The sequence below is a fragment of the Hermetia illucens genome, chromosome 4, assembly GCF_905115235.1.
Source record: "Hermetia illucens chromosome 4, iHerIll2.2.curated.20191125, whole genome shotgun sequence".
Lineage (NCBI taxonomy): Eukaryota > Metazoa > Arthropoda > Insecta > Diptera > Stratiomyidae > Hermetia > Hermetia illucens.
This window is the reverse complement of record NC_051852.1, coordinates 34,763,640-34,790,455: the sequence shown is the minus strand read 5'-3', so window position 1 is coordinate 34,790,455 and position 26,816 is coordinate 34,763,640. Positions and strand designations below refer to the sequence as shown.

At 40.6% G+C, this 26,816-nt stretch overlaps 1 protein-coding gene across 1 annotated transcript in view; it reads left to right on the top strand.

Moving 5' to 3' along the window:
* LOC119656105 (relaxin receptor 2) overlaps window positions 1-26,816 on the top strand; it is a 330,485-nt gene that overhangs the window by 236,158 nt on the left and 67,511 nt on the right. Inside the window, exons 8-12 of the mRNA XM_038062420.1 lie at window positions 2,153-2,224; window positions 2,807-2,878; window positions 3,075-3,215; window positions 12,735-12,806; window positions 12,970-13,113. Of these exons, the coding sequence (XP_037918348.1) occupies window positions 2,153-2,224; window positions 2,807-2,878; window positions 3,075-3,215; window positions 12,735-12,806; window positions 12,970-13,113 (501 nt within the window). The remainder of the gene's footprint in view (window positions 1-2,152; window positions 2,225-2,806; window positions 2,879-3,074; window positions 3,216-12,734; window positions 12,807-12,969; window positions 13,114-26,816) is intronic.

The following is a 26,816-nucleotide window of genomic DNA, read 5'->3' as shown; positions in this document are numbered from 1 at the left end:
ATTTCCCTCAGCTCATCAAGATATACAATAATCAACTTACAAGTATCCTATCATGAATGTTAGCAACATTGACTGAATATCAACCTTTTAGTCGATCTTGATCGTGGAATCCAGTTTGAGCTGTTTCTCGTTTAACATAACCAAAAAATACTGAAGTAGACATAGACATTTATTTCTTAACTTTCTTTATTTCCATCCGTCTGTTTCTGACAGATTGCTTAGTACACAACTCTTATCTGTTAATGCTTTCGGGCGCGAACATTGTTTCAAACAGAACTACTATCGGCTTCATATACATCGTCTCCGTTCATTGTCTCAGACAAATCTGTGATCCGAATGATAGCTACTGTTTCCAGTATTCCTATTTGGAGGACAAAATCCACGATCTTGACACTTGCATCTATGAAAGAAACCTCGTCCCGTATACTACCTCCCTCCATACCCACATGCTTAACATTATTAAACTAAGCCTAAATACAAGCAAATAAATTTTTCAAATCACCCCGCAACTTCGCCAAGCTGCCAATTACAGTGATACCGTACGCCAAGGTATTTTTTTTCGCGAAAAATAAATGTCCTTTCAAACTGTTTTTTCAAAACTCTTCACTCTACATGCTTGGCCAAAGCTTTGAAGTCGAAATCAATATGTACATCAATAGTCTTCCTCACATCCCGGCCCGCATTCTTCCAGACAATTAGCCGAATGGAATTATCCTTGTTCGTAATGTCAAACTACTCAAGCACAAAGTGGTAGTAAATTCCATTAAGTGGAGCAAAAAGAAGACCGAGCTTGAAAAAATCTCAAGCGCTATCTTCCCAACCAGACGTAACCTACTCCTTAGCTTCCTAGATGAACGGCAATACGAATTAAAGATTCAACAATAGCTCTTCCCAGCATAGAATAGTCTTTCCGCAACTCTCTTCATAGCGGACGTCGTTTGGCCCGCTTCTTGCCCCAATCAAGATCCTTCAATACACCTCCACGAAGGATATTGTGCACGGTCATTCATGTTTGGACGAGCTTTACTGGTATCTTGCTAAATGAAAGCTTGCCGTCGATTCCCAAAAATGCCAGACGATCGTCCTTCGCGGGAATATAATGAAGATGACTTGGAAAATGGTTTCCTTCCTAAGAACCTGCTCTTTAACATCAATTCAACTCCCACACTTACCCATAAACTGTTGGTTGCTTTTTTAGGTGTTAAAATTGTCCAATACCTCACACCTCAACAAGGCATTATGCCGTCAAAACCGTGCCTTTAGCTCACTACAACCTATCTATCTCCAAAATGTCGAAATTTTATGCTACTAGCTGGTAATTAGACCTTGATCATCTAGGGTTTTTTATGGTTTTTATATTTTTCAAAGTCACATGGAGAGGCAGTGAAATGCCGGTACAGGTGATGTCCACCGTTTATGTTATTTTTGCGGGAAAATATTGTTTTTGCAAACATGGAGTCTTTTAACATATTCCATAGAGCGCTGTAAAGAATCTTTCCAGAATAATTTTATGACATTACACAGATGACATGTCGCAATTACCTAGTACTTTCCGAAATTAGTTTCACTCCTAACAATATCTTAAACTCAAAGTGGACCCACCATAAGGTGTAACAATGCTCATTCTGAGAGCCAACGCAAATAAAAAAAAAAGAAAATCAAAACGAACACAAAATCTTTTCGGAAACCACATTCGTATTTGCCTAGACTATAAACTAGGCCACGATACTGAAAAGTTTGGTGCAAATCTTACTATTACTTATGAAGGTATAATATAGTATAGTATACAACTCTATTGATATTCGAAGCATTTCATTTCCGCGTTAGACACTTCTAAATAAAGAACAACTGCTCCTTTCCTAGGGGTTTGTAGTTACTACTAAAGTGTTGCAAATATGTATGTCGAAAGAAAGTTATCTTTAAAACCCGATCAACCGCAAATCCACCATTCTACTTTCTGTGGAACTTCCTATCCGATAATTTATTATAAATCCATGGATTTAAATGATTCTTTTTGAATTTCAATAGGAGATGTCGGTCAAATGTAAAATATCTAGAAAATTAAGCTTCTTAGGTTTTCGGTATATTGAAAAGAAACCCTCTTTACCTTTTTAGTATTACTACACGTGCGTCTTATCTTTCTCACTTTCAGGATACTTTCCGGGAATAAGATCAGCGAATTGCATTCATATGACTTTGAAAACTTGGAATATCTGACTGAATTGTAAGTAATTATTTATGTTGTATCCATCTTATACGTATCTTTTTCTTTTTGTGGGTTAGGTTTATCTAGAAGGTTCAAGCTTTCATACGTTTGAACTGCTTTCGTGGAATTCTTCTCTGAATGTCCTTATTTTTTTATAAGTTTTTCATCGATTTTCCTTCAAGGTTGGTACATTATCTAGTTTTCTTTCACAGGCGATTGTATCACAGTTAATCGACTCCATACTTTCGAATAGATTCTAAGAACGAAGTGTTCCATTGTAGGGCTTTATATTATCAACCTAGTCTTATTTCACATCATATGTTTTGGACATTTTCAAAATTGCCCTCGTTAATGTGCCCACACACATTAATTTAAAAAATATAAAATATGGAACTAGGCATCCTCTAGAAATTTGTCCATCCTAAATCAACCCTTCCCATATAATTTTCTTTCATCCTTTCATGCTTTCACAACTCCTATTTTTGCTTTACTGTCTTCGTGTCCTTCAGTCAGATCCCTCAATTGAAAACTTGAGTTCTGAGAATGTCCCTCATTCATCGTTTGGACTTTTTTTCTTATTTTTTCATACATTTCTTTCAGAGATTTGCGTCGCAACAGGATATCGACATTTTCCGAGGACGTATTCAAACCGCTCGCCAACCTATCGATACTGTGAGTATACAAAGTTTTCTTGCTTCAGTTATCTCGCATTTTCTGCCTGTTGCTACGCATGTGTTTTTGTCATTTCAACCTTTCATTTACTTTTTGTTCCTTTGGGGACATATATGTATCTATTTTTGATCTTCATACACATCTTATGGTTTGCACTATAATTTATCTCAATATAAATTTTTCTTTCATTTGATAGACATTTGAATGAGAACCAGATACAGAAGATTGAACCCGGCATGTTTCCACCGATGAACTTGTTGGAAACATTATCCTTGGCCCAGAATGAGATTTGGACAGTTGATAAGGATTCGTTCAACTTTATTAATTTAAGGCATCTGTAAGTAGACGTATAGAAGATTACATGTATTGCGTTTTCAAGAAGTAGTCAAGAAAATTATGTAGGGTATTGACGGTTGTTCCTGTCATGAAGTAATTAGGTCAATGCGGTATTAGTTACGTATGCTTTCTCGGAATCTGGCGTATGACGGCATTCCTTGCTGCCTTAGAAACGTCATTCAATTGGTATAACCTAGTTTAAGTGGTAGAAAGTTAAGTTATGAATAGAAGAGGATTGGAGAAACGTGAAAATCTAACGTAAATTGAAGAATCGAGGTTATCACGTTAACTTAGTGAGAAGAGCAAACTAGTATCCAACGGATTAAAAAGCAAACAAGTTTGCAACACTACATTTTGCAAATTTTTAAGATCTTTATTGAGGTCGAACTTCAGATGTGGTAGGATATTCCGTTTACGATTTTTGGCTATTGAAATTTGAAGGAAAAGATTTTTTGGAATATATGTGCACTATTTTCGAGGATAATGCGTATCAACAACTCCGGAGAAGCGTTTCGAAGAGCAGTTCTCTACGTCACTTAACATTCTAATATTATATTCTGCTATGGGTAAAACCCAATCGAGTGTGAAAGAGTTTATTCATTCCGGAAATGGAAAAAACCTGATAATCATTGGATTCACCAATAGTGCATTTTTTGGAAGTTAGCCAATTTTGACACTAAGCTTTACATTGGTAATTCCCACGCGAAATTAGGGTCTATATTCAAACAGCGGCTTTTGGACAATTTTTGATATATTGGGGGGTTGGAATCGTCATGATTGGCAAAAAGCTGATAAGAAAAAAAACGGTCATTTTCATCAGACCTGCGTCAGAATATAAAGGAAAATAATTGCCACCCAGATCTCTCTCAGTCCATTATAAAGTGGACTTCTATCTACATCAGCGATGGCGATTACTGCACAGAAAGAAATTGAATCTTGCAGACCCACTCGAGCAGTTTCTCTTCTGTCGCCATGGCTTCTTCCCGTATTTGAACTGCCCTATTTTTAGAGAAGGTGGTTAACATAATGAATCCCTGAGGTATTAAGTTTGCTTACCAGATTCTCGTAGTGGAACATTTTTTTAAGTAGGGGCGCTCTGACGTGGTAAGGAGGTACAAGGAGCAGCAACCCTGTCTACTGAAACAACGTCAAGTGGCCGAGGAGAGAGTGATGGCACATGATAAAGCTGTATTCAAATTGACTTGGTGGTCATAATGCAGTAGGCGAATGTTTCAAAACTTAATTAGAGCTATAAAACCCGGGTCTGCACGGGGCTGATATGAAGTGGTTTTGCCCATGAAGTGCTGGTGCTTTGTAAGGAACATTCTCCACGCGGCCACCTTGCGTACACCATACAGATATTAATTGTCAGATGGGCCTCTAGAATTTGGTTCGTCGCTGAATCCAATGGCCGTCAGGAACTTGTAGTGAGTTTCTGGATGAACAGTTCAACAGTTCATTGAACGATTGAAATGAACCCTGTGAAGGTCCGAGCGAATTAAAATGCTTCGGTGAGGGCTATTGCCATTTGGTATAACGCCTGAAGGTCCTAGAAAGACGGGTGCGAATGTTCAAATCTATCAGCTATCTTCCCTGGTCACCTGGCTGGGTTGAACCGGAATTCGGCAATAGAGTGGGAGGAACCGTTGGCTGATTAAATCCTGAGGCTATTCATGAAAGCAGCAGCTGAAACTGGGGGGTGAAAAACACCTACGCAGCCTTGCACCTTTTGTTATGACTTAGGAAAATTTATCATATTCAATCCGCAATCTTCTCGTTACCGTGATGGGGAGAAAACTTGTTAAGGAGAATTGCGACGAATGGGTGAGATATCTCCCAGACTTCATCCTCATGCCGACAATAATTAGTAATTGCGTCTCCCATCCTACAAGGAACATCAATACTAAAACGTTTGTTCAGCTGTTGAACCATACCAATGTAGAGGGCGATATTTTTCATGATGTTCCTCCATGAGCCAGTTTATCCCAGAGGTCTTTGAAATGAGATACCCAGTTACCAACGGTCATTTTATTTCCTTCTCGTTTGGTATTCTTATAAATTTCCTCATTGTCCGGCGTTTAGTCATGGTGGACTAAGTGATAGATATGTTCCTTCTCATTTGCTCATCATCATTGTATAGTCGAACCTAAGTTACCAAAATAGAGCGATATATAACCGCTGTTGAGTTTTTTATAGATGCGATGCGTCTCTTCGCGAGAGCGGTTGGAAGTCCCTGCGTCTTGCATTTGAACGTACTGATGTTGAAGGCGCCAGCAGGAATTTTAATGGTTGCTTTGATTTCCTTGTTCTAAACGTTTTTCCTTTAGTTCTGACATCGTCATTGTATTATGAGCCCTAACCTATTTATCGGAGAACCCTTATCACGTTGATTATAACAGGCATTTTCACAATTTCCGAGGATCTACATTAGTTGACGACATTAAATATATTTTCCTGGAAGGCATGTCTTGGGGCCTGTTACCAGAAGAGATAAAATGGGGTTTAACATGAGGGGATCATCATATCAATATTGAACGGCGATCTACGTCTTTTTTTTATAATTTCTCCGATCCTTGAATTTTTATTCTTAATTCTTATTCTTTCTTCTTTATTCTTAATGAGGATACAGCTATCAAGGCTCAAAGACATTTATTTCAAAAGATGTATTTTTGTTCAAAAAAGAATGCTTTCGTTGGAAGCACAGTATAATAAAAGGGCTGCCTTGAAACGGGAGCATGATAATTATTATAATTCTTTGTAGCGAGATGAAATGCTTTTAAGTACAACTCTTGTTCTTGAGATATTTTGAGATAGACCATCGGCTAAAACACTCCGTGTAAGTAAGATTGAAAATATACATACCTATTGAGTAACTAGGTTATGTGATAATCAGTTTCAAGGTGCTTCCTTCTAAACCGTGGTGACATACCTCTGATAAGTTTCTTGGTCCACTTATTTCGGAATTCGCTCTCCCAAAGTTGCTGCCATTCTCAGAGAGTGCGAGCTCTCCCTACACGAGGGCCGCTTTCTTATCTTTCGCACATTTTCTAAAGTATTACATACTTGTATTGACATCTCCATTCTGCTGCACGCGGGACGATTGTGGTATAATTAATATCTCTGGCTCCCAAATAGTGCGGCAGAGATTATTCCTAAAGCTGATGTCCGTTAAATTAGTGCTAAACACTTACGGTATATCCGTTTATTAAGAATTGACACCAATCGAAACTACTGGGCACATTACTGCTGAAGCTTTGTCCTCGGTATCAAGAAACTATTAGAAGGAATTTCAACTTCAGCTTTGCTTCACAATGATCTCACCATCTCGAGATGGAAGGACTATGGGAATTTCCTTTTAAGTTAAGGCGACCACTTCGGTTTTCTCCAGAAGTAGGAAGTCAACTGCCTATCCACATCATCATTATTAGGCAAGTTCGATCGAATGCGCGGTTATTAGTACCTGAAAATTTGTTACACAAATGCAATATGGTTAATCAAAGACCGACATTTTTCTCAAATTTTTCGTATGGTCTTATGGAGCGTTCCAGAAACCCGGTTGAGGATAGATCGCTTGAGTCGCCTACGATCATCTCGTCTTGCAGAATTGAAAGCGCGATAGTGACAATTCATGATAGTGACGTGACGGCTATCTGCTTCAGGTAAATTGACTGGTTAGACCACTTCCATAATCGCTTCACTTGTGCATCGTTCCGCTTAAAGACTATACTCTTTTGTCGGTAGGTCTGCTGTCTTTTGTTTTTCTTTGTTTATCAGAATCAATTTTGAAAGCTTCCAAGCTGGAGGGAAAAATATCCCTTTTTAGTAGAGGTAACGTCATATTTCACCATGGTAATGCAAAGTCTCATACTACTGTGCTCACTTGGAGAAAAATTACATAGATAGGTTGGTATCAGTTAGTCCAATTCTCGTACCCGCCAGACCTTCGTCCTTCAGATTTTGATTAGTTAGTTTTGCTCTTTGGATAATCATTTAAAAGATTTGGTTGAGAAATTTCTTCGCAGCTCTGTATTCTGCGAATCTAAGGGTTACTTCGTCTTGACCTCTTGTGTACTGTGTGATTTGCAGAAGCAGTCAATTTCTTCGCAAATTGGTACCTTTAGTTGTTCACTAGTACACAGGCGACTTCCCATGGCAAGGTCTCATTTACACAGCTTAGACACCGCTATCTATAATATTATAGTAAGGCCCATGGTTTAGTCTATGAGTGCCTTTTCAATAGATTCCTTTTTCGCATTCAAGATAGCTTTATCTCCGTCAATTTTCCAGTGGTAGCACTAAAGAATCTCTAGCACGTCATAAGGTCGAAATATTAGCGATGTTTAAGATAATGAGTCCCGTCGTGGTAGAACTCATGTTTCGGGAAGGTTTGGTGAAACCATGCACCACTCCAGAGCTATAGTGTTTTTTTTTATAAGCAATCCGGATAACTGAGTGGTTAGAGCACAAGGCTGTCGTATGGAAGTTCGCGGTTCAAATCTCACTGGTGGCAATGGGATTTGCATCGTGATTTGACGTCAGATATCAGTCGACTCAGTTATGAATGAGTACCTGAGTCAAATTAGGGTAATAATCTCGGGCAAGCGTAATGCTGACCACATTGCCTCCTATAGGGTACTGTAGTGTACCGTTATGGTCTTGAATGAAGTGCTCTAATACACTTCAAGGGCCTGATCCAATATGGATTGTTGCGCCAACGATTATTATTATAATTAATTTTAGAAAAAAAGTTGCTGTGCCCGGTTGAAGCAATATGTGGAATTTTCACTGTGAAGTACTACAAAGAAGGCTCTCGCCTAAACCGCTAATTTCAAATCACGTGACTGTTGGGCTTGTTACGAGTAGGTTCGAATTAGTTCCGGCAACTTCTTTTATATATCAGCGAGTGTTTCGTTTTCTGCACTCCACTTTCCTTTCCATTTCAGTATCTCCTGAACGAAATGATGGGAAGACCTGCATCTCTCTTGCATCTATGAACATCGGACAACAGAACATAATATACTTGGGATCCTCGGCTGATGCAGAGGTGCCGCGCAAATGATGCAGATAGCACAGTCTCCCGTAAGGAGCTCCGTCAAGTGGTAGTTTTTTTCGTGCCTTTACTCGACCCATTTCCCAAAGTCGAGATGGCTCAAGTGGTTAGAGCGCTGAGCTCTCGTAGCGGAAGCTCGCGATTCATATTTCACTGGTGGCAGAGGGATTCGTTATCGTGAATGTGTTGTGAATGAGTACTTGAGTCAACTCAGGGTAATAATTTCGGGCGAAGGCATTGCTGATCTTGATCCAATTAGTTTGTCGCGCCAACGATTATTATTATTTCCCAATAGAAGTGATTAGCGTATGAGTCCAGTGGCCTTCCCCAGAATTATCCAACCATTGCCGCTATACCCTGTACAGCCTGTTCTTGGTGACATTTTAGAAGTCCGTAGTAACCTCGACTGATCGTTTGACCTGATGCTATCCTATATACGCAGCACACTCCAGTGTGATTAGTCGGAATCTCCAGTGTTGTTGCTCCCGCCCAGACAGGAACCGGATATAATGTGATAGATTTCATCACACCTGTGATAAGCAGTCCAATATTTTATTTTGGCCTCCGCAAGTTTTGTTTCGCAACTACACCCACTGTCAGGTTGCCTGAAAATACGGTTTTCCACAAAAGTCACTAAGTGCTCTTTTGGTTCATCGTCTTCTGCGAGACCAAGCTCACTTCACTCAAAGAGCCCTTAATTCAACTCCTTTGCTAGAATGCATTTCTGATGTTTAGCGTCATTAGTTCGCAAAACTTGCCAATGGACATCGCCTTTCTTGCCAAATCCATGACTATTGCTATTTCGATGAAATGAAAAGCTTTTTATATGTCACATTTTCAGCATCTTCCTCTTAGTCTCCAAAAGTCAGGTAGAGTGATATGAGGAAAGCAAGGCTGGTTGGCTTTTGCCTCTTTCCCTGATGCGGAACACTCCTTTCAAAGTATTCCCTGTTTGTTGTAATAAGCGATTAAAAGGAAATTTTTGGGACAGTGAACTTTGAAACGTTGCTGCTTCAGAAACCCCCATAACGTTTCGGTCAGGAGGTTTCTGGATTATACGTACGTTCCTCAACAACGTCATCGAGAGTCCTCAGAATGCTCGCAATCTCCAACTAGCGCGAGAGTTGAGAGTTGATATAACCTGGAAATTCCGCGCCTAAGCGAAGTAAGATGGGGGACTCTGGATAGTACTCCTCTTCCTCTTCACACACTTCTGGCAATACCCTTTTGCACTCTAGACAGCCAAGTGTTAATAGACGCGACCTGGCGGAAGGTTTCTGACAGACTTCTAACCACAAAATTCCAGTCCACGTTAAGCAGCATCAAAATTCTATTCTATGGACCAATAAAAAGTTCCGATATAGCGGAGTGGCGAAAGATGTTTTTATGGGCAATTACGCACAGTTCAGGAGAGGCTTTCTAAAAGTGACAATGGGACCCTAATGGGCGATCTGAATGCCAAGGTGGTCTCTGATAACACGGTGCCGAACATGCGACCGTAAGATAATGATGGGAGGTTTGTGGATTTCTGCAGCTTCCACCGGCTCATCACACAACCTGTCATGAGGTAATTTCGGTTCCAACTAACCGACATTATGCAAGCAATCAGATTGGCCATTATGTGATCGGCAATATATTAAGAAGTTGTCTCCTTCATGTGCATAACAAGAGGGGAGCTGACATAGGCCTCGAAAGGAATTACAATCTGGTGCTCGCTTACTTTCGCTTGCGTGTTGCGTCCGCCGCTTCTCGACCGGTTGTGTGATCCAATCCCGACAATGAGAAAGCTATCTTGCTGATTGGACGGCAGGTATATTGAGTAACGATGACGAGCAACTGAAGGTGTGGAAAGAACACTTTTCGTCTCTTGTGGATGAAATGGCTAGTCACCATAACATGAGGTTAAAGACCGTACCTTCCAACTTTGGTGGACTTTCCAACCAGCAAAACTAGTAGCGTGTCGTAAGGCTATGACACAATATTTTTCACCGACGGATCAAAGATGGTCTGTGGAGTCGGTATGGGTGCTTCCTCGAATACACACAGGATATCCTTGTGTCCCTATCTTGTACTTAACGCCGACATCCTCCAGGTTGGGAGGGAGCGGTCAATGCAGGAATGAGCTAAACAGTCTGGAAGTCTCGCTGAAGGTCACCTTCCTCTGGGTTCCCGGTCATTACAGGAGACTGAACTAGCTTTAGTTAGAGTTAGCCTACGGACACTAGGTAAATCATTTTTATGGACCTCAAATATATTTCTAGCTGCAGAGCGGGACAGCTTCTTTCCTTCGTGAATGCTAGGGGCTGGCTATGTACATCTGCAGCTGGCTGGACTCTGCCTCTTTGCTCTCATGACAACAGCCGCGATTTGAGCAGTTTGTGGTATCAAAATGGCGCACCATGGCACTAATAAGGTTCCTCGAGGTGCCCACTAATACCTACCTTTCTACCAAAGGGGTCAACCACGCAGAGTTATTTATCGCTGCACCTGGAGTTTCTGTAAATCTGCTACTTGCACACATACGGAAATTCTGGGAATTCGAGACTTTTCCCAGAGAGTGGTAAAACGGGATGGTTTTTAAGAACCAAAAGCAACCGTTTTGAGCATGGCAATTTCAGGAGTATTTACGTGTAGATGGTAACTAAAATGATTCTGAAGCGCACCGCACGGTTTCCGCTCTTGATCCTCTGCATTGCTCTTCACCGATTTCGAGAAAGCTTTCACAGTCTAAACAGGGATTGTAACTGGAGAGCTATCCGGAGAAACTAATAGCTACTATTAGTGCTACACGCGATTGCCTACATTTTCACGTGCTGTATCGTGATAAAATCATAAAAGAATTTATGGTCAATAGGGGAGTCCGCTAGGGTTGTATCTTGTTACTGATATTATTTGTTTTTGGTATCAGTGAGGTGTGGTGCCTTGTCCGGAGGATGTGGGGAGTTCACTGGACTATGACACCTTTCCTCAAACACCTCGATTACGCTGATAACAACTGTTTCCCCAATGGTTTTGGATTTAGATAAACATCATCGGTCATCGCATTCCCCTGCTTGCATTATAGGCGGAGTATCGAACGCGTCAATAAATTTGTATATCTAGGAAGCGCGACCCGACGCATTAGCAGCGTTCGATCCACTTTCGCTGCCTTATCTAAAATCAGGAAATGCAGTTATCTCAACACCACGGTCAAGTCAAGTCAAGTCAAGTCAAGTCATGAGACCGTCCCATGTTAGTGTTCTTTCTGTGTTACGTTTTGGGACTAGCAAATGGAAGGTGACCCCCACTGTTTCTTAAAAGCTCCAAGTCTTCGTTAACACGACGAAGACTTACCTATACCATTTTAATCAAAGAACTCGATCGGCACAGTTCGGCCTGTCAGGTCACTCATTAGACATTGACACAAATGATCATAGTTTTCTTTCGTCATTGTTCTGGGTCAATACCTATTTCCAAAGCCGGCAGGAATTTTCTGATATTCATAAAACGCCTGATCATCACTGTCCGTGTAGTTTTCACCCACCACGGTTTACAATGATTTGAATTAACCGCAGGATAGCGTCGGGATAAAGCTCTCTCCACCCCTCTCAATTTGCAGGCAGTCCATCCCACCTCCCTCCATGCAGAACATACATCGTGGATCTCCAGTGCAACCTTTGATTAGACGAACCTCTTCTTCGCACATTGCTCCCCTTGTCAATCCATCATATTGACTGATGCACACAGCTACAAAATGATGGGAATTGAGGTTGTTTTTACCTTGCCCACGATAATGAAGATAATGCTTTCAACAGTTGTGTAAATAGTGATTTGTCTACCTCCATCTGCATTCCACACCCCTTTTATCAGAATTTTCCTTCGCTAGTCTAAGCGAGGTTCTTTTAAGACAAGATATATGTCATCCTACAACGTATCGACGGCTAGGTCCTTGCATTCGATTGTTACCTCTTGGTTTTGGGCATTAACCTCTATTTGCACTCCAAATATTTTTTTCCACCCTGCCGCGAAAAATATCCGTTGAATTTCCACTGGATCTATTTACATAATTCCAGCATCAGTGGATGCCGGCCCTTACTCCGTTTAAGCGCTTTCTCACCTGGACTGTGACGACAAAGTTATCATCCCCTTACATAGATTGTCCTTTTTGTATTTCGTGCTTCATCTTTCAAGGTGCCGAATTTTCCCAAAAAGCATGCAAGGTTTTTCCGCACAACGAACCCAGTTCAATTCATCCCCCCAGTCATGCCCCTATATTCGAAAATTTCTGGTATTCCGAAATCGGCCGTGCCAGATGTTCCAGAACCATGAACTTTACTTTGGAGAGTGCTGTCGATACTTCCGTATCACAATAATTACATCCAATAAAAACTGTTCTTCCCTCTGTTACTTTAAAAATCCAATTCATGCTCTTTAAAAATCTTATTGAAAGAAAACAAATTCTAAATTCAAACTTCCTAAATTGTTTTTCAGATATTTATCAGGAAATCGCCTGTATGAGGTGCACAATGACACATTCCAAGGAGTTCCTCGACTCGAAGGGTTGTAAGTATTACGAGAAAAACAAAGTTCAAGGTCGATACGTATGGACTTTGGGGGTTTCATATTACATTCTCAGATATTTGGCATCAGTTTTGGCACTGACTCTCCTAATAAAAACATTCTTTCTTGGAATAATTTCAAATTTAATTTGTTTTTGGATTCACAGGAATTTGGACGACAATAAAATCTACCACTTCGAACTGGAAGCATTTAGAGGGGTTGAAAATTTAACATCACTTCTATTGAAGGGAAATCGATTTGAAACGCTCGATCCGAGAGTTTTGCAGAATTTGCAGAATCTGAAGTATATGTAAGTATCTATTTATGTACATAAGTGTTATAGATACCTAGCTGTAAGGTTGACTGTTTTTCCAACATTTGGAATGGTGGTAAAACCGAGCTCCTATTTAAATTTATCAAGTGTTAATAAATTAGGCTCGTCATAATTTTTACACATGCATGTGCTCCTATTCAAACGATAAAAACAAATTTACCATTTTGCCTTGATTAAATATGACATACATCTATGATATGCCTCTCATGCTTTTCACTGGTTTCGGAAGGCCCATTAGGATACCACTCGTGTCATTTTAAAAAGCCCACGTAGCAACATAGATGGGATTTACATTTGAATTTCTGTGTAAATCTTCCTTTTTTGCATGACGAATAAATTAGGATAAATATTCGCGGAGGGTGGTTGATATCTGCCAATAACAGGCACGTGTGTGGCGAGAACCCAGCAGTTAGGAATCAGCATAGAAAATTTCCAATAAAGGAATAAACTGCCCTCAACATCTTTATTACATCCCATCGCGCTAATCAAGGATCCTATCGGAAACTTTGTGGTAACCGGTCTAGCCGAATAGTGAAGAAGTTGACCTTCGACATACTATGTAGCGCTCTGCTCGAAATAATTTCTATTTGAAGCGAAGGGTTGGAAACAGCTTTCTGAGAACTAATTTACGAAGCAATCATGCAGCAAAATTATGTTCGGGTTTTTAGTTGAGCGCTTTCTAGTCAGATCTCTAAAAGAGCCACGATTGCTTTTGCTTTTTCATGGGCTGTTTTCCTGAAAATTAGCGAAATGAAGTGAAAATTTCTGCAAATGTGGAATTGCGGCTGTGGGAGGGCTTGGGTGTCTTCTTTGTGTAGGGCTGATTGGAGGGTTATTTTCAAATGATGAGACGACCGTTGAGAACATTCCAGTTAACGCGCACTTTCGGTATTCACTTTGATAATCTGCTCAGTGAAATCGTTAGCATTACCCTTACCATGTTCGCTACACGGTAATGGGTTTAGAACACAAATGGAAAGTCAGATATGAGGCACTTCGAATGATGTTTATTTTAATCCACAATAAGATTTTGTTTCAAAATAAAATAGGGTCGGCAAGTTACCAGACCGTAGGACTGAAAAAAATATTCCCTGAGCTCCTCATTAAAGGTAATGGCAAACAAATTTATTTTGGCATATAAAAAAACGCTGAATGCTTTCAATTTGTCCAGGTTTTAACCTTGATGTTTATGTTTAGAGGTATTAATTCATGAAACAAATTTGAAAAGCTTAGGTCAAATTACCTCGAATAAAATGTGACACGAGTTTCCAGCCAACATATTCACAGAGTGTTAGCAACAAATGCGGGTAATTTTCGGTTTCTTGGAATCTTTTTATTAATCGTTATCAACTTTAACTCTTTAGATACCATACAGTACTGGAAGTAACTTATCGCTGTGGCATTCAGCTTGTATTGCACGTGTGCCTACTGCTTATAGCTAATCTCTGTCCTTCAGGCCGAACCTGTTGCTTTGTCACCTGGAAAATACATCTGGCTGTCCCCAACATCTTATTCCCAATATCTCAAATTTCTAGTGAATCTACTCCTCATTAGTGTAATATTTATTAGAGAAAGCTTTGCAGCCTATTACCCTCTAACTCCATCTATCCATCCACAATTTTCAATAGCAATATGTATCTATGTGTCTATTCTCTATTTCGCACGTGGACATGTTATGCTACTATTGCTGTTATGAGCTGTTGGGTAGCCCGATGGTGGATTTCAGGCCTTAGCTGTCAACAGCTTATAGGTGGATGCTCATGTGAAAGCGTTTCATGTGGATGGCCGAAATTACTCGTGACAATAATTAGAGAAAGTGGGAAGTGCTATAGTATCTGCTTTTTCACGACATGCAACTTATATTTGTTTTTTATTTTGCTTGAGCTGGGCTGGTGGAAAAATTCGTTTAGATGTCTGCAGTCTTTTCGTTTTCTTACTACATAGTATTGCCATTTTCACCATTTTCATCTTCCTTATTAAATTTCCTGTATCCTAAGTTTATTTTTCTTAACCATTTTAAGTTTACTACCATATTTCTACCCAAAAACCAACTTTAAAATCCTCCGCGGTCCTAAATTCTGGTAAATAATGATATAATTGAATATATTTCGAACAAAAATGATCACTGATCTCTCTATTTATATAATTTGCATTGCAATGTTATGTAAATGTCATGCTAACGCGCAATTAAATGCACTTTCCCTAGTCGGTTCGGCTCAATTACTATAAAAATATTTTACTAATTGTTGCCGTGAAATTGTTGAATGTTCGCTGCCCTTGTCAAATACATATGTATCTGCTCACCATTGCGCTGACGAGTCAAGTGCAGGGGGAGGGGTTCAACCGGCATTTTGAGAAGAGTAGAACTGATGCTCAGTCTCGAGTGATAATTCGATCACCAGCGCTTGAAATTCTGATAATTTAGTTCTTAGGAGTTGAAGGAACAAATACCCCTTTGGGCGGGGCGCAATTCCACCAACGATTTCTGTCACTGGACAGCATTCAATTTCGCTGAAGATGCTGTTTAATAGTATAAACGGAAAACAAGGGTAGAAAATAAAATAACACTTGAGCACTTGAGATCAATCGATCTCCGAATAGCAACTGAGCGTTGTGAAGCGAATAGTGCTTACACAGTTAAGTTCGTTCTTCAGGCTTGGTTTTTGGTAGATAGGCAGATAGGGAATGCCACGCTGTTTCCTTGGACAAGATCAATTCTGAGGGCGTGGTAAAAGGTATCGCCCTTACTGGAATTTGACATATGATTTAGCATCTGAGCCGCCATATAATCTGAAGAAGAATCCTTGAACTGGACTGCGTTTCACTAGATACGATCGCAGCCCTTCAAACTGCAGCCGGTACTGGCACAGGAAGGTATTGCACGAGAGGTTTACTAACTTTATCGAAAAAGTGTCGAAAAGTAGCTCCACGTGTGCTTCATTCTGCATTGTTCAAACAAAAGTTCTGAATTTTGTTGCCGTGAAGGTGCGACTACACAGTCTCTGATTTTGTGTTTAGTTATTCGCAAGACTTGTAGGCAATTTGTGTAAAAAGTCTCTCAGCAAGGACTATAAATTTTCTTAACCAGAAGTCCTCATTGACCGCGATGTCAAGCGCCTTTAGAATGGAAAAATCATTAACCAAAGATTTTGTGAGATTACGGAAACCAACAGCATTTTCCTCGAACGTTGTTAACATGGCTGATGCTATTCCATTTTGGGCTTCGAGATTTTGAACGCCTTTTTTGTTCTTCGAAAGTAATGATATTGGGCAAGACAAACGTGCAGCCACTCGCCAGGGCGTTAAAAGGGGGAAACCATAGCGGTGGAGTAAAGTCAACTCAGTTGAATTGACATCGGATAAGGATGTGATCTATTGGGGATTTTCGAGTTCCATTGCAGAGATTTCTTAATTTTGTGCATGTAAGGCCAAAAACATCTGTACTTTCAGAGTAGTTGACTCTGGTAATAATTATTTTCACTGTAGCTTCGCCATCAGTTTGATTTTAAATCTCTTGAAGAATGTCATCCAAAACCGAAGATGATTCGTACTTCCAGCATTACCAGGAGTGCCATTCGATGAAAGCTTGGGCTGTATATTTGAGATTGTCTGAGTGTTTTCACTGCTTTCTCACTCGTATTGATTATGGATCGTTACGTCCAAAGCCTTGCACCTGTCCTGTCCTACCCGTAATCAAGATGCTGAGAGGACGGTAAGTTAATTTATGCTCCCCTTTCAGTTTGTTTATTAGAACGAGCCCTCAGATTTTCTAGTTTAAGAGAAAATTATTCGCTATTAAACATGCGTTGAACGCGGTGAGTAACTAGTCTGGCTGATGCTTACGCACAATTTTCAGCACTTCATTGATGGATATTACCCACTCTTGCTACTATTTTGCTAATATTTTGTATTTGATGGGCAGGGCTACTTCTTCCGCTTTCCGCCAATTTTTTGTCTTTCATGGACGGAGTTACTTCTTCCGATTTTTTCGGAGTGTAAATGAGTTGTTTTCAATACGCCCCTCTCCGCCTTATTGTCAGTTCGATTAGAAAGCATAGAAGAAAAAACGATTACATTTTAGCGGCTTCCATGAGCCAAGCTCTTCGGTGACCTGAGGCCCCATGTGCTTCCGTTAATATGACTTATTAGCTCCAAGCAGCGTGTTTTGCCCTTTAGTTACGTATATAGGTTCATTTTTAAGGTTTTGTGTGAAACAAAACCTTATTAGAATGGTGACGGTGTCTGTCTGTCCGTCTGTCCGTCTGTCTGTCTGTCTGTCTGTCTGTCACACCCGATTTATTCGGAAACGGCTAGACCGATTGTCACGAAAATTGGTGAGAGTATGTAACCTGGTGATCCCTTTACATGCAGTAAGTGGCGCCATCTAGCGTTAAGTTTAAGGGGGGGTCTCCGTACATGTGAATGGAGGGTGCAAATTTTTTTTTCACAGAATGTAGCCAAGTAGGGTATCAAATGAAAGGTCTCAATTAGTACTTTTCGAATCTGGTTCAATATTTGATATTAGATGAAACATAGGGGAGTCAGGGTTGAAAATATGACCCACAAAAAGTGTAACAGGTCTCGTTCTCAGAACCTATCCAACCGAAAAATCTGGAAAAAATCACAGTGGTGCATCTCTACGAAATCTAGGCCTCAAAATATATCCGGTTCCGATATCTGCACAAATAAAGTTAATAATAGTATATTTCCACATTTTAGAAATTTACCCGGCACCCCCCTTATGTTCATCTCAGAAATACAAAATTTGGCATGAGTGTAACGAAGAATATAATGCACAGTTTGGTCAAGTTTGAAGAAAATCCAACTATTATTAACAAAGTTATTGGGGGTGAAACTTTACAATTTTTTGTGAATTTCGTGCACTCTACAACCCGCATGACGTCATCATCACATATCAATTCGTCAATACCACAACGAAATGAATTTTTATGAATTGGGTCGCAGACAATTATTTTGTTTTAGTTTTTTAGTTATTTGACAGCCAGACATGTGTGTATGTAGGTATATAATATATGCGTGCTAATGAACTTTGCGGCTAGTGCCTAGTTCAGATAGATATAAGACGTAAATCGGAAATATGGGTACGATAAATTTAGATATGTGCATATATGTGTACAGCAGGTAATAGGCAGTTTGTTTGTTTAGGGTGAGCATGATATCTATAGCTCTAATATGTACGTATGTCTCGTAGTTTGGAAAAATATGAAGGATTATGTTGGATTTGTAGCTATATACGGACAGAGAAATGTGCGTCTCTTACATAACACAAAACCTTTATACCCGAAGCGCGAGCTTCCGGTATTCCGACTTGTTTGTGGTTTGGTATTCTATAGACCCAAGAATAACCCCGTCTCCACGCAGGACCTTATACAAGTAAATAAGCAAGCGGAGTTATTTTAAAGTCAGATCCTCTAAGATATCCTTCCACTAGGTAGTGGGAAAAATTGAAGGGATAATTCACTCCAACTAGTATACACTTGCGACTTCTCTAGGCAGATATATTGAATTTGTCTTACTCAATGGATAGAATCTATATTAACAACCAGCATAAAAATGTCAAGGCCGGGGGAAGTCGAATTACCATAAGAATCTGAAGCTTCAAAGCGGAACATTTCTCCTCGAACAAAGTGGTCGTATTAGTTTCGAGACTATTCCTCTGCGCCATCAGTGAAATAAGGGAAGGTGGCTTCGATGACTTATACTCGTGGGCTGGAAGCTGTGACTTCAATGTTAAATCAACCGAAACGGAAACGATGATGTTCACAACGTAAACCTAAATACAGAACTTTCGCTCACTCCACTGAACCGCCAGAGATTGAAACTGTCCACTATTGCATAGTATCTTAGGTAACATAGTGCTGGATACGAAGCTAGGTTGAAAACAAAGCTTACAACTGAGGAACATGAAAACTAGTATAGAAAAATGCGGGCTGCAGCCAAAAATGGTTTTTTTTGGATGGACTCAATCACAGTACGTTTGCGTTGAGGAAAGATTACCATACAGTGAAACTCAATAGAGTACAAAGAGCACTGGCATCACGATTGCTTTGTGGTCATTCCCTGCACCTTACAGAGGGTGTTGAGAATTGTAGGGTTCATTTTTTTTCACATTTCTAAAAAAAATGTAATGTGGACAAACCCAAACGAAGCCATCTTTTCGACCATGGTTTAGTTCATAATATCTCGAAACTAGGGGGTAGCTGTGTTAGCTGTATTTGGGTACTACGATACGATGCTCCTTATGATCAGCTCTTTCTCTTACTATCTGCCTCAATAGCTCGTGAGCAGTTACAATCCTTCGTTTTCACGATTTGAGTCATGCTGTTTAGCGAATGAGAAACGTAAGATATCTTACCCATTAAGTAGGTGGCGGACTTTGGACTCCCTGACATCCTTAAACGAAACTAAGATCTGCCTCGGCTGGCTTAGGCCGACGTTTTTTCTCATGAATTGTATATAAGAGGGTAAATCACACCTGATGGCCACTTCTGTCATGCCTTACAATGAATAAAGTATTCCTTCGATGAGTAAGTTTTGCTTTTTTACTCGGTAACAACCTCTTTGTGGCGTACATCATCCTCGGTGCTAATTTTGCCTCGTTAAAACTTAATAAACCACTTCTTAATGGTTGATTTTTCTGGGACAAGATTCGAATAATATTTATCAAACTAAGCTTTGGCTTCATTAGTATTTTTTTCCGGCAAAAAGCAATACTCTACTGCCTATTATTTCTTTTAGTGCATCTTTTGCTATCCTAGTCCACTTCAACTTTGTTGTGGCTCGTAACGGTTGCGTCCAGTTTACGCTGTTGCTTTTTTTGACGGTGCTTGGTTTCGCTTATTACTATCTCGCCGCTGCATAATTGGCAGTAATTTTCTTCGGAGTTTCGCTGATATGCTATCTGCTACGAGAGCTCTCGTTTCTATCATGTCATTTTGAACATCCAAATTGGCTGGATTGAGTTATTAAGCATAATACTTGTTTCTGCCCTCGTGTTCTGGATGAGATCCATTTTCTTCGCTAAGATAACAACATGTTGACAAGTTCATCAAATTTGTTTTGTCAAGAAGGCATCATGTGACTCGGACCTAGCCATCTTTTCTCGTCATCCTCTTCCGATCTTGTGGCTGTCTTTCCGTTTTTCCCGGTAGAACAATAGTTTTCCGGATGCAATTCTCCTTTTAGTACTCGGTCTACTATTTTCTCCCTCTTTTGAACTGAGACAATGGGTTTCCTTGCCTTTTTAGAAGAGACATACTCTACTCCTATCCCTACCTTCCCTCGGAGAAGTTCAGTTCAGCATCGGGATCATGGACTAGTCAGGAGATAATTTCAACTGCGCTTACTTCACCAATTATATTGTGCTGTATTTTGAATGAACTTGCAGCCCTACCAAGGTTATTTTCTATCCCCGAAATATCACTCCGATGTATTTAGGCACAAAAATGCTACATTGCTAATCACCAAATCGTAAGTTAGTCATTGTTGCTTCTCATTGGTAGCTATCGAAAGCTACCATCTTGAACATGAGACTCGTCTTGGTTCGAAGATAAACAAAGGTGTGTTTCCCATTTTCAAGCAACTAGAAAGAGAATTACGTCCGACATATTGGCAAATGTTGAACCATATTTTTCAGTCCAATTGTCAATATTTTACTGCGACTCCAGCTGTATTTTGGATTTTGAGGCTGTCTGTCTGTTTGTGAGTCATACCCGATTTATTCGAAAACAGCTGAGTCTATGGTCACGAAATCTGGTGAGAACATGCGGTCTGTGAATACCTTTACATCTAGTAGGCGACGTCATTTTCTGTTGAATATAAGGGAGGAAGCTCAACACATATGCGAAGCGAGATCGGTTTTTTTTTTCACACAATGTGCTCATATGGGGTATCAAATGAAAGAGCTTAATAAGTATGTTCAGAAACTGATCGGATTGTATGCCTCGAAAAATGTAATGTACCTTTCTCAGAACCTATCCAAAAGGCAAATCTGAAAAATTCACAACATTCCATCGATACAAAATACATTCCATTTCCATATCTGTTAAATAAAGTTATTAATAGCATATTCATTACCACCGTATTTTAGAAATTTACCGGGCATGGTACACAATTTTGGAAAGTTTGAAGGAAATGAAACCATTGTAAACAAAGTTATAGCAAGTCAAAATTTTGCATTTCATGCTAATATATCGCAATCTAGGACGTTTATGATCTCTTATAAACGGCGGAGTTGGGTATATCGAGAAATATTTTGAATTTTTAGAAACGTGCATAGGCAATATCTCACCCAAGATCAAAACACAACCTTCATGCATGAGGCAACTCCCGGTATTTCGACTTGTTTATAAAAAAGAAAGGCACCAACCTGAAAGCATATCACATGTGACAGATATCGTCACATGCAACCAAGTCTGCCATCATGTTTTGAGTTTTTGCTTGGTGCTGGACAATACCCACTCTTGACCTCATTACAAATCTTTAGCGAGGGCTGCTTTTATGTGACTTTCCATGTGACTAAATAATCGTTAGGGATGTGTTAGGGGCGGACCATTAAATGAGCCGATTAAAATGTCCAAGGGATAAAGCGAATTTTTATTTGCAGAACAGCTCGACTACATTTGCGTTAATCTTTCGAATCAAAAGACTCATTATTGGGGAGTTAATATTAAGTTGCAAAGATATAGTGCGGTGGGCCGTAAGGACACCATGAAATCTGTGAGTTTGAAGCTTGGTCCATCATGATCAAATATCTTTTTAAAGACGTGATTTCCAATCAAATAAATCCAATTACGGAAAAAATGCTTCCTCCGTAAATAAATTGAGGAAATTATGGTTGATGCCATTATAAAAGGCATAATATCTGTGACACCTGTCTCAAACCAAAGCCTAAGACGACTGACATTTTCCTAAGCGACTGGAGATTAGGACATAAGTGGTTATGCCCTATATCATTATTAATAGTTCTACACTACGTATGTATCTACTTTATAGTTGACATAATTTGTCCTCAGGCCTATTGAAATAGTGGCATTTCAATGACTACTGTCAGAGGTAAAAGGTCAAGTGTGTTAATGAAGGAAGGTGAAACCAAAACCATTAATCTGACGATGAGAAAACCGTCAAATAGACTTTGCGTTTGGCAAATTGAACATTGTGGCAACATCAATAAATTCATTTGCATCACTGCCTGTCTTGACATGTGAAGTGAAATGAGAAATATCTTTGCTCTGAATTTCATTCAAGATTCTGTATAATCGTTGGATATCCTTAAGACTGAATTTTGTACAAATTTATCATAACAGAATAAGATATGAGATAATAAAAATACTATTGTTGCTTGATAAAGTAGTAGGACCATCATCAGCAAGGTTTAATATAAGCAGCATTTTTAAAGTTGATTAAATTTGCAATAACCTGAGCTCAGCCCTAGCCTTGCACGTAGTTTCCAAGATAGAGCACTTTCGAAAACGGGTCAAGTGAAAAATATCAATTTGTTCGGCTTTCGTTCTAACATTGCAAGGAGTACTCCACCTTTTTGGAGAGTTATATGCTAATATAACCGCAAAACGATGACCGCGGACCTGAAAGTCCTCTTATATTGTGTAAAATTAGTTACTATTTTCAGAAAATTTCGCAGTTGTGGGAATGGTTTTATTTACTTATGAACAGTGGATACATTAAATAAGTAGTTTTTTTTGCTTTACAGAAGTTACTTGGTCGTTTCTTAGTGGTTTGAAAATATACCCTACTATAATACAGCAGTTGGGGAGCTCATCATTCACCCCGATTGTGGCATATTGTACTGGACACTGAATATCCCAGATTTGTTTATGTATCGCTGGTGACTTGACAAGAAAAATTTAGTGTCTAGCGGCATTTAATCTTTGCCACTTGTGCTTATAGGAAGCCTCTTCTCAGTCTTTAGAGTGGCATTAGTCAATATTACTCAAACTCCTATTGTAGCTCCACTTCCGCTAAAGGATAAATCCTCTAAGTCATCTGAAAATTCATGTCTCGCTACGTCAGATTGATCAGGTACCCAGAATAGTTTTCCTGTTTTGAATCAAGCAATAGAGGCCAACTGAGCTCGACATCCCCGAATGGTGATCAAAGGATTGCTCGATGCCCGGAACGCTATTTAGCTATCGCTGTAGATTTTGATGCGTCTCCCCTTCAATTGCTCGTCAATCACCTGAGTTGTCGCTCATATTTCAGCCTGAAAGATAATTACATATTACCGGAATGCTGCTCCAGAGTCAGCATATCCTACCACGGATTCACCTGGTCTGTCTCTGTTTTTTTGTGCTTGAGAATAACTTGATATCTTCTAGCGAAAGGATGTATAGTGGTCAGAAGGCTTTACAAGAACTCGATCCAGTTCTTTCAACATCTCTGCAAAGCATTGGCTTTGTGTCCCTCAAATCTGTCGTCCATAGGCTTAGGATGAGTTTATAAGTTGCATTTCAGCGTACTACTGAGAGCATCTAGGATTGCGCCGGATGTCTTGCCCATGACGCCGATAATGTCCAGACATATAGTTCTTTGCAGTGATGTTAGCCTACAGTCGAAGTACTCTTATCTCAACTTTATTCATTAGAGTATGAATGCAAAGGCGAGCGTCAACCTAGTGATACCATATGAGGCCTAAGCCATTATGTCGAGAATAAGGCCTGTATGCATATGCTATACGCTGTGAGAGCTTGTTTCATCTCTGCTTCCTATCAATGGCGCGTTTCATATTTCCACACACCGTTCCGGGGTTTCGATCAACAGCTGTTACAATCACGTCATCTGCAGATGCGTGGACGTGTGTTGGAACATTTTGTAGTTTACAGATGAGCGGGTCGACAAACATACTTTATAGAAGTGGGGATAACACACTTCGTTGGGGTTAGTCTTGGTAGCGACAATCTCTATTTCAATACACCATGGTCTCTGATCTTATTATAAAATTTCTGCAAAGGTGCACAGGCCCCTGCCGTTTATACGAACACTCTAACCGCGCGCTTACCGTAAAGACTTAAATGGCGTTCCACATCGGTAAGCTTTCCCGCGAATATGATATTCAACCAGTCTCTCCAGGTATTTCAGCGAGAATAATTTTAAGCTAATTTGTCTAAAGGTTTTTGGGTGGGTCTGTTCGTTGATAATTGTATCAACTAAATTACACATTTGAATTCCAAATTTTTAAATCAGTTACTTCATTTCTTCTTGGTCGAGCGATGGCAGTGGCGCTGCCTCACCTCTGCCCTGGGAGCAGCGTGACCTGGTAAGAAACCATAAAGCCGCCATCGCTTCCTATTTTTGAAAACAATGGGTGCAAGCCCTAAGCGAGGGGTCCGTGAACCAGGAAAGAGGGAGTAAGTTACTTCCCATTTGGTCCGGTCCAGCATTAAGTTGATGCGGACTTAGGACCCCATCATTCTCAAAACGAAAATACATAGTTAGAAGCAACTGTCCGCAATATTCAGTTTGGTCCCACTGGTGTCGCTTTATGATTAATTTTTCTGAGAATTGTTGCAATTATCGGTTTAGTGTTTTCTCTGGCGGTATCGGGTCAGTTTATTTTTGATTCCACAGACTAGCATCGACTTTAGCTGTCTACTTTCCCCACTTTCAGCCGAAGGTTTATTATTATTATTATTTCCGAGTTATCACAATCTCGGCAGATGCCAGATTTTACCTAATACTAGCACTAAGTGCCAAGCATTTAGGCTCGGACGACCCTACCTACTTAAAAATTAAAGGGGCACTGGTGGTGGTGGCCGGTGGTAGGTCAGTGGGAGAATCCGTCGAGTACTCCCCGCAACATCGAGCACGTATGCAGAATGGTGTACTTCTGCATGGTTTGAACCAGACTGTGCGAAAGTCCCAGGACATCAAGGGAAGCCGTGAGGGATTTAGGTACAATACCTGTAGCTGACAATATTATGGGAACTACAATCACCCGCTCGAGACGCCAAATTTCTTTGATTTCCCGAGCCAATGGCTCATAGTTCACCTTCTTCTCCACGTATTTCCGTTCAATGTTGCTATTATGGGGGATAGCAACATCAATAATATACGCGGAGCGACCCGTCTTGTCAACTAGCAGTACGTCAGGCTTGTTGTGTGCGGTATGGCGATCAGTCAGAACTTGCCGGTCCCAATACATGCTGTAAGCAGAACTATCAAGTACTGCTTGCGGCTCATATCGGTAAACCGGACATGTCCCCGTGATCAGCCCATGCTTGTATGCAAGGTTTTGATGGATAACCTTACATACAGCATTATGCCTGGTGATGTATTGCACCGGTGCCATAACAGTACAGCCAGAAATGAGATGGTCCAACGTCTCTAACGCCGAACCACACATTCTGCACTGGTCGTTCTCCACCCGTTCTCATGATGAGCTTTTTATAAGCTCGGGTGGCGACCACGCCATCCTGAATAGCACACATGAACCCCTCCGTCTCAGCAAAGAGCTCCCCAGCACACAGCCATCTGTTCGACAGATGCAAATCGACAAATGGCTGCCAAAGGCAATTCACGTGTTTACCGTGCATTGCCTTCGACTTCCATTCCTCGATCCGCTCCTGGTCCGACTTCACCCCACTCAGAGGATTGAAAGATCGATCCTTCAAGTTAAGTGGAGTCAGTCCACAGTCTACCTTACAGACAGCCGCATGCAAGGGGCTCGCCTGCTCTTTTCTGTAAAAATAAGCGCGCAGCGAGTCGACTTGCGATGATGTTGTGCCGCCACGTCAACCACGCCCCTACCTCCGATGCCACGAGGCAGGTTCATCCGCTCCACGGCAGACTTTTGGTGATGTATTCGGAATTTATCGAATTGGTGGACCTCGGCGCAAAACCGGGATGTCTGGAGTTCCTTATTAAGGCAGGCCTAGACCGGATACCGGTTGTTGCGCCGTTGATGATGATGATTCGGAATTTGGACATAGTTGTCCGTATCCGCCGCTGGACGTTTTCCAGGTCGGTCTTCGTCCACGGCAATATTCCGAATGCATAAGCCAGTGAAGGGATAGCGAATACATTCAACGCGCTTATTTTATTCTTCCCCGAGAGATGCGATTTCAGCACCAGCTTTACACGTCGCAGGAATTCGGACAGCAGAGCTTCCTTCAGATCACTAACTCGAGCATGGGTTCCTTGCAGAATTCCTAGGTACTTGTAGAAGTCTGTCTCGGTCATAGCTTCGATGTGGAGGTCACCAAAGCTATGTCCGGTATGCGGCTCGTGATGACCTTTGCGGATGGCTTGGATTCGACATTTGTCTAATCCAAACTCCATCCGAATATCACGGCTGAACATGTCTATTATTCGTAACAGACTTCTGAGATGGTTGTCAGTACCAGCATACAGCTTGATGTCATCTAAGTACATCAAGGGTGTCAGTTCGCACTTAGCACGTAGGCCATATTTTATTGCAAAACCATGCCCTCTAGCATCATTCAGTAACCATGAAAGGGGGTTCAGTGCCATACAAAACCAAAGAGGACTCAATGAATCCCCCTGGAAGATGCCCCTCCGTATACGGATGTGCTCTGAGGTATTAGCACCCACAGATGTACGCACCGATAAGGTGGTATGCCACACTTCCATGACTGTCGTCAAAAACTTTATTAGTTTCGGATCAATGCGATACAGATGTAGGA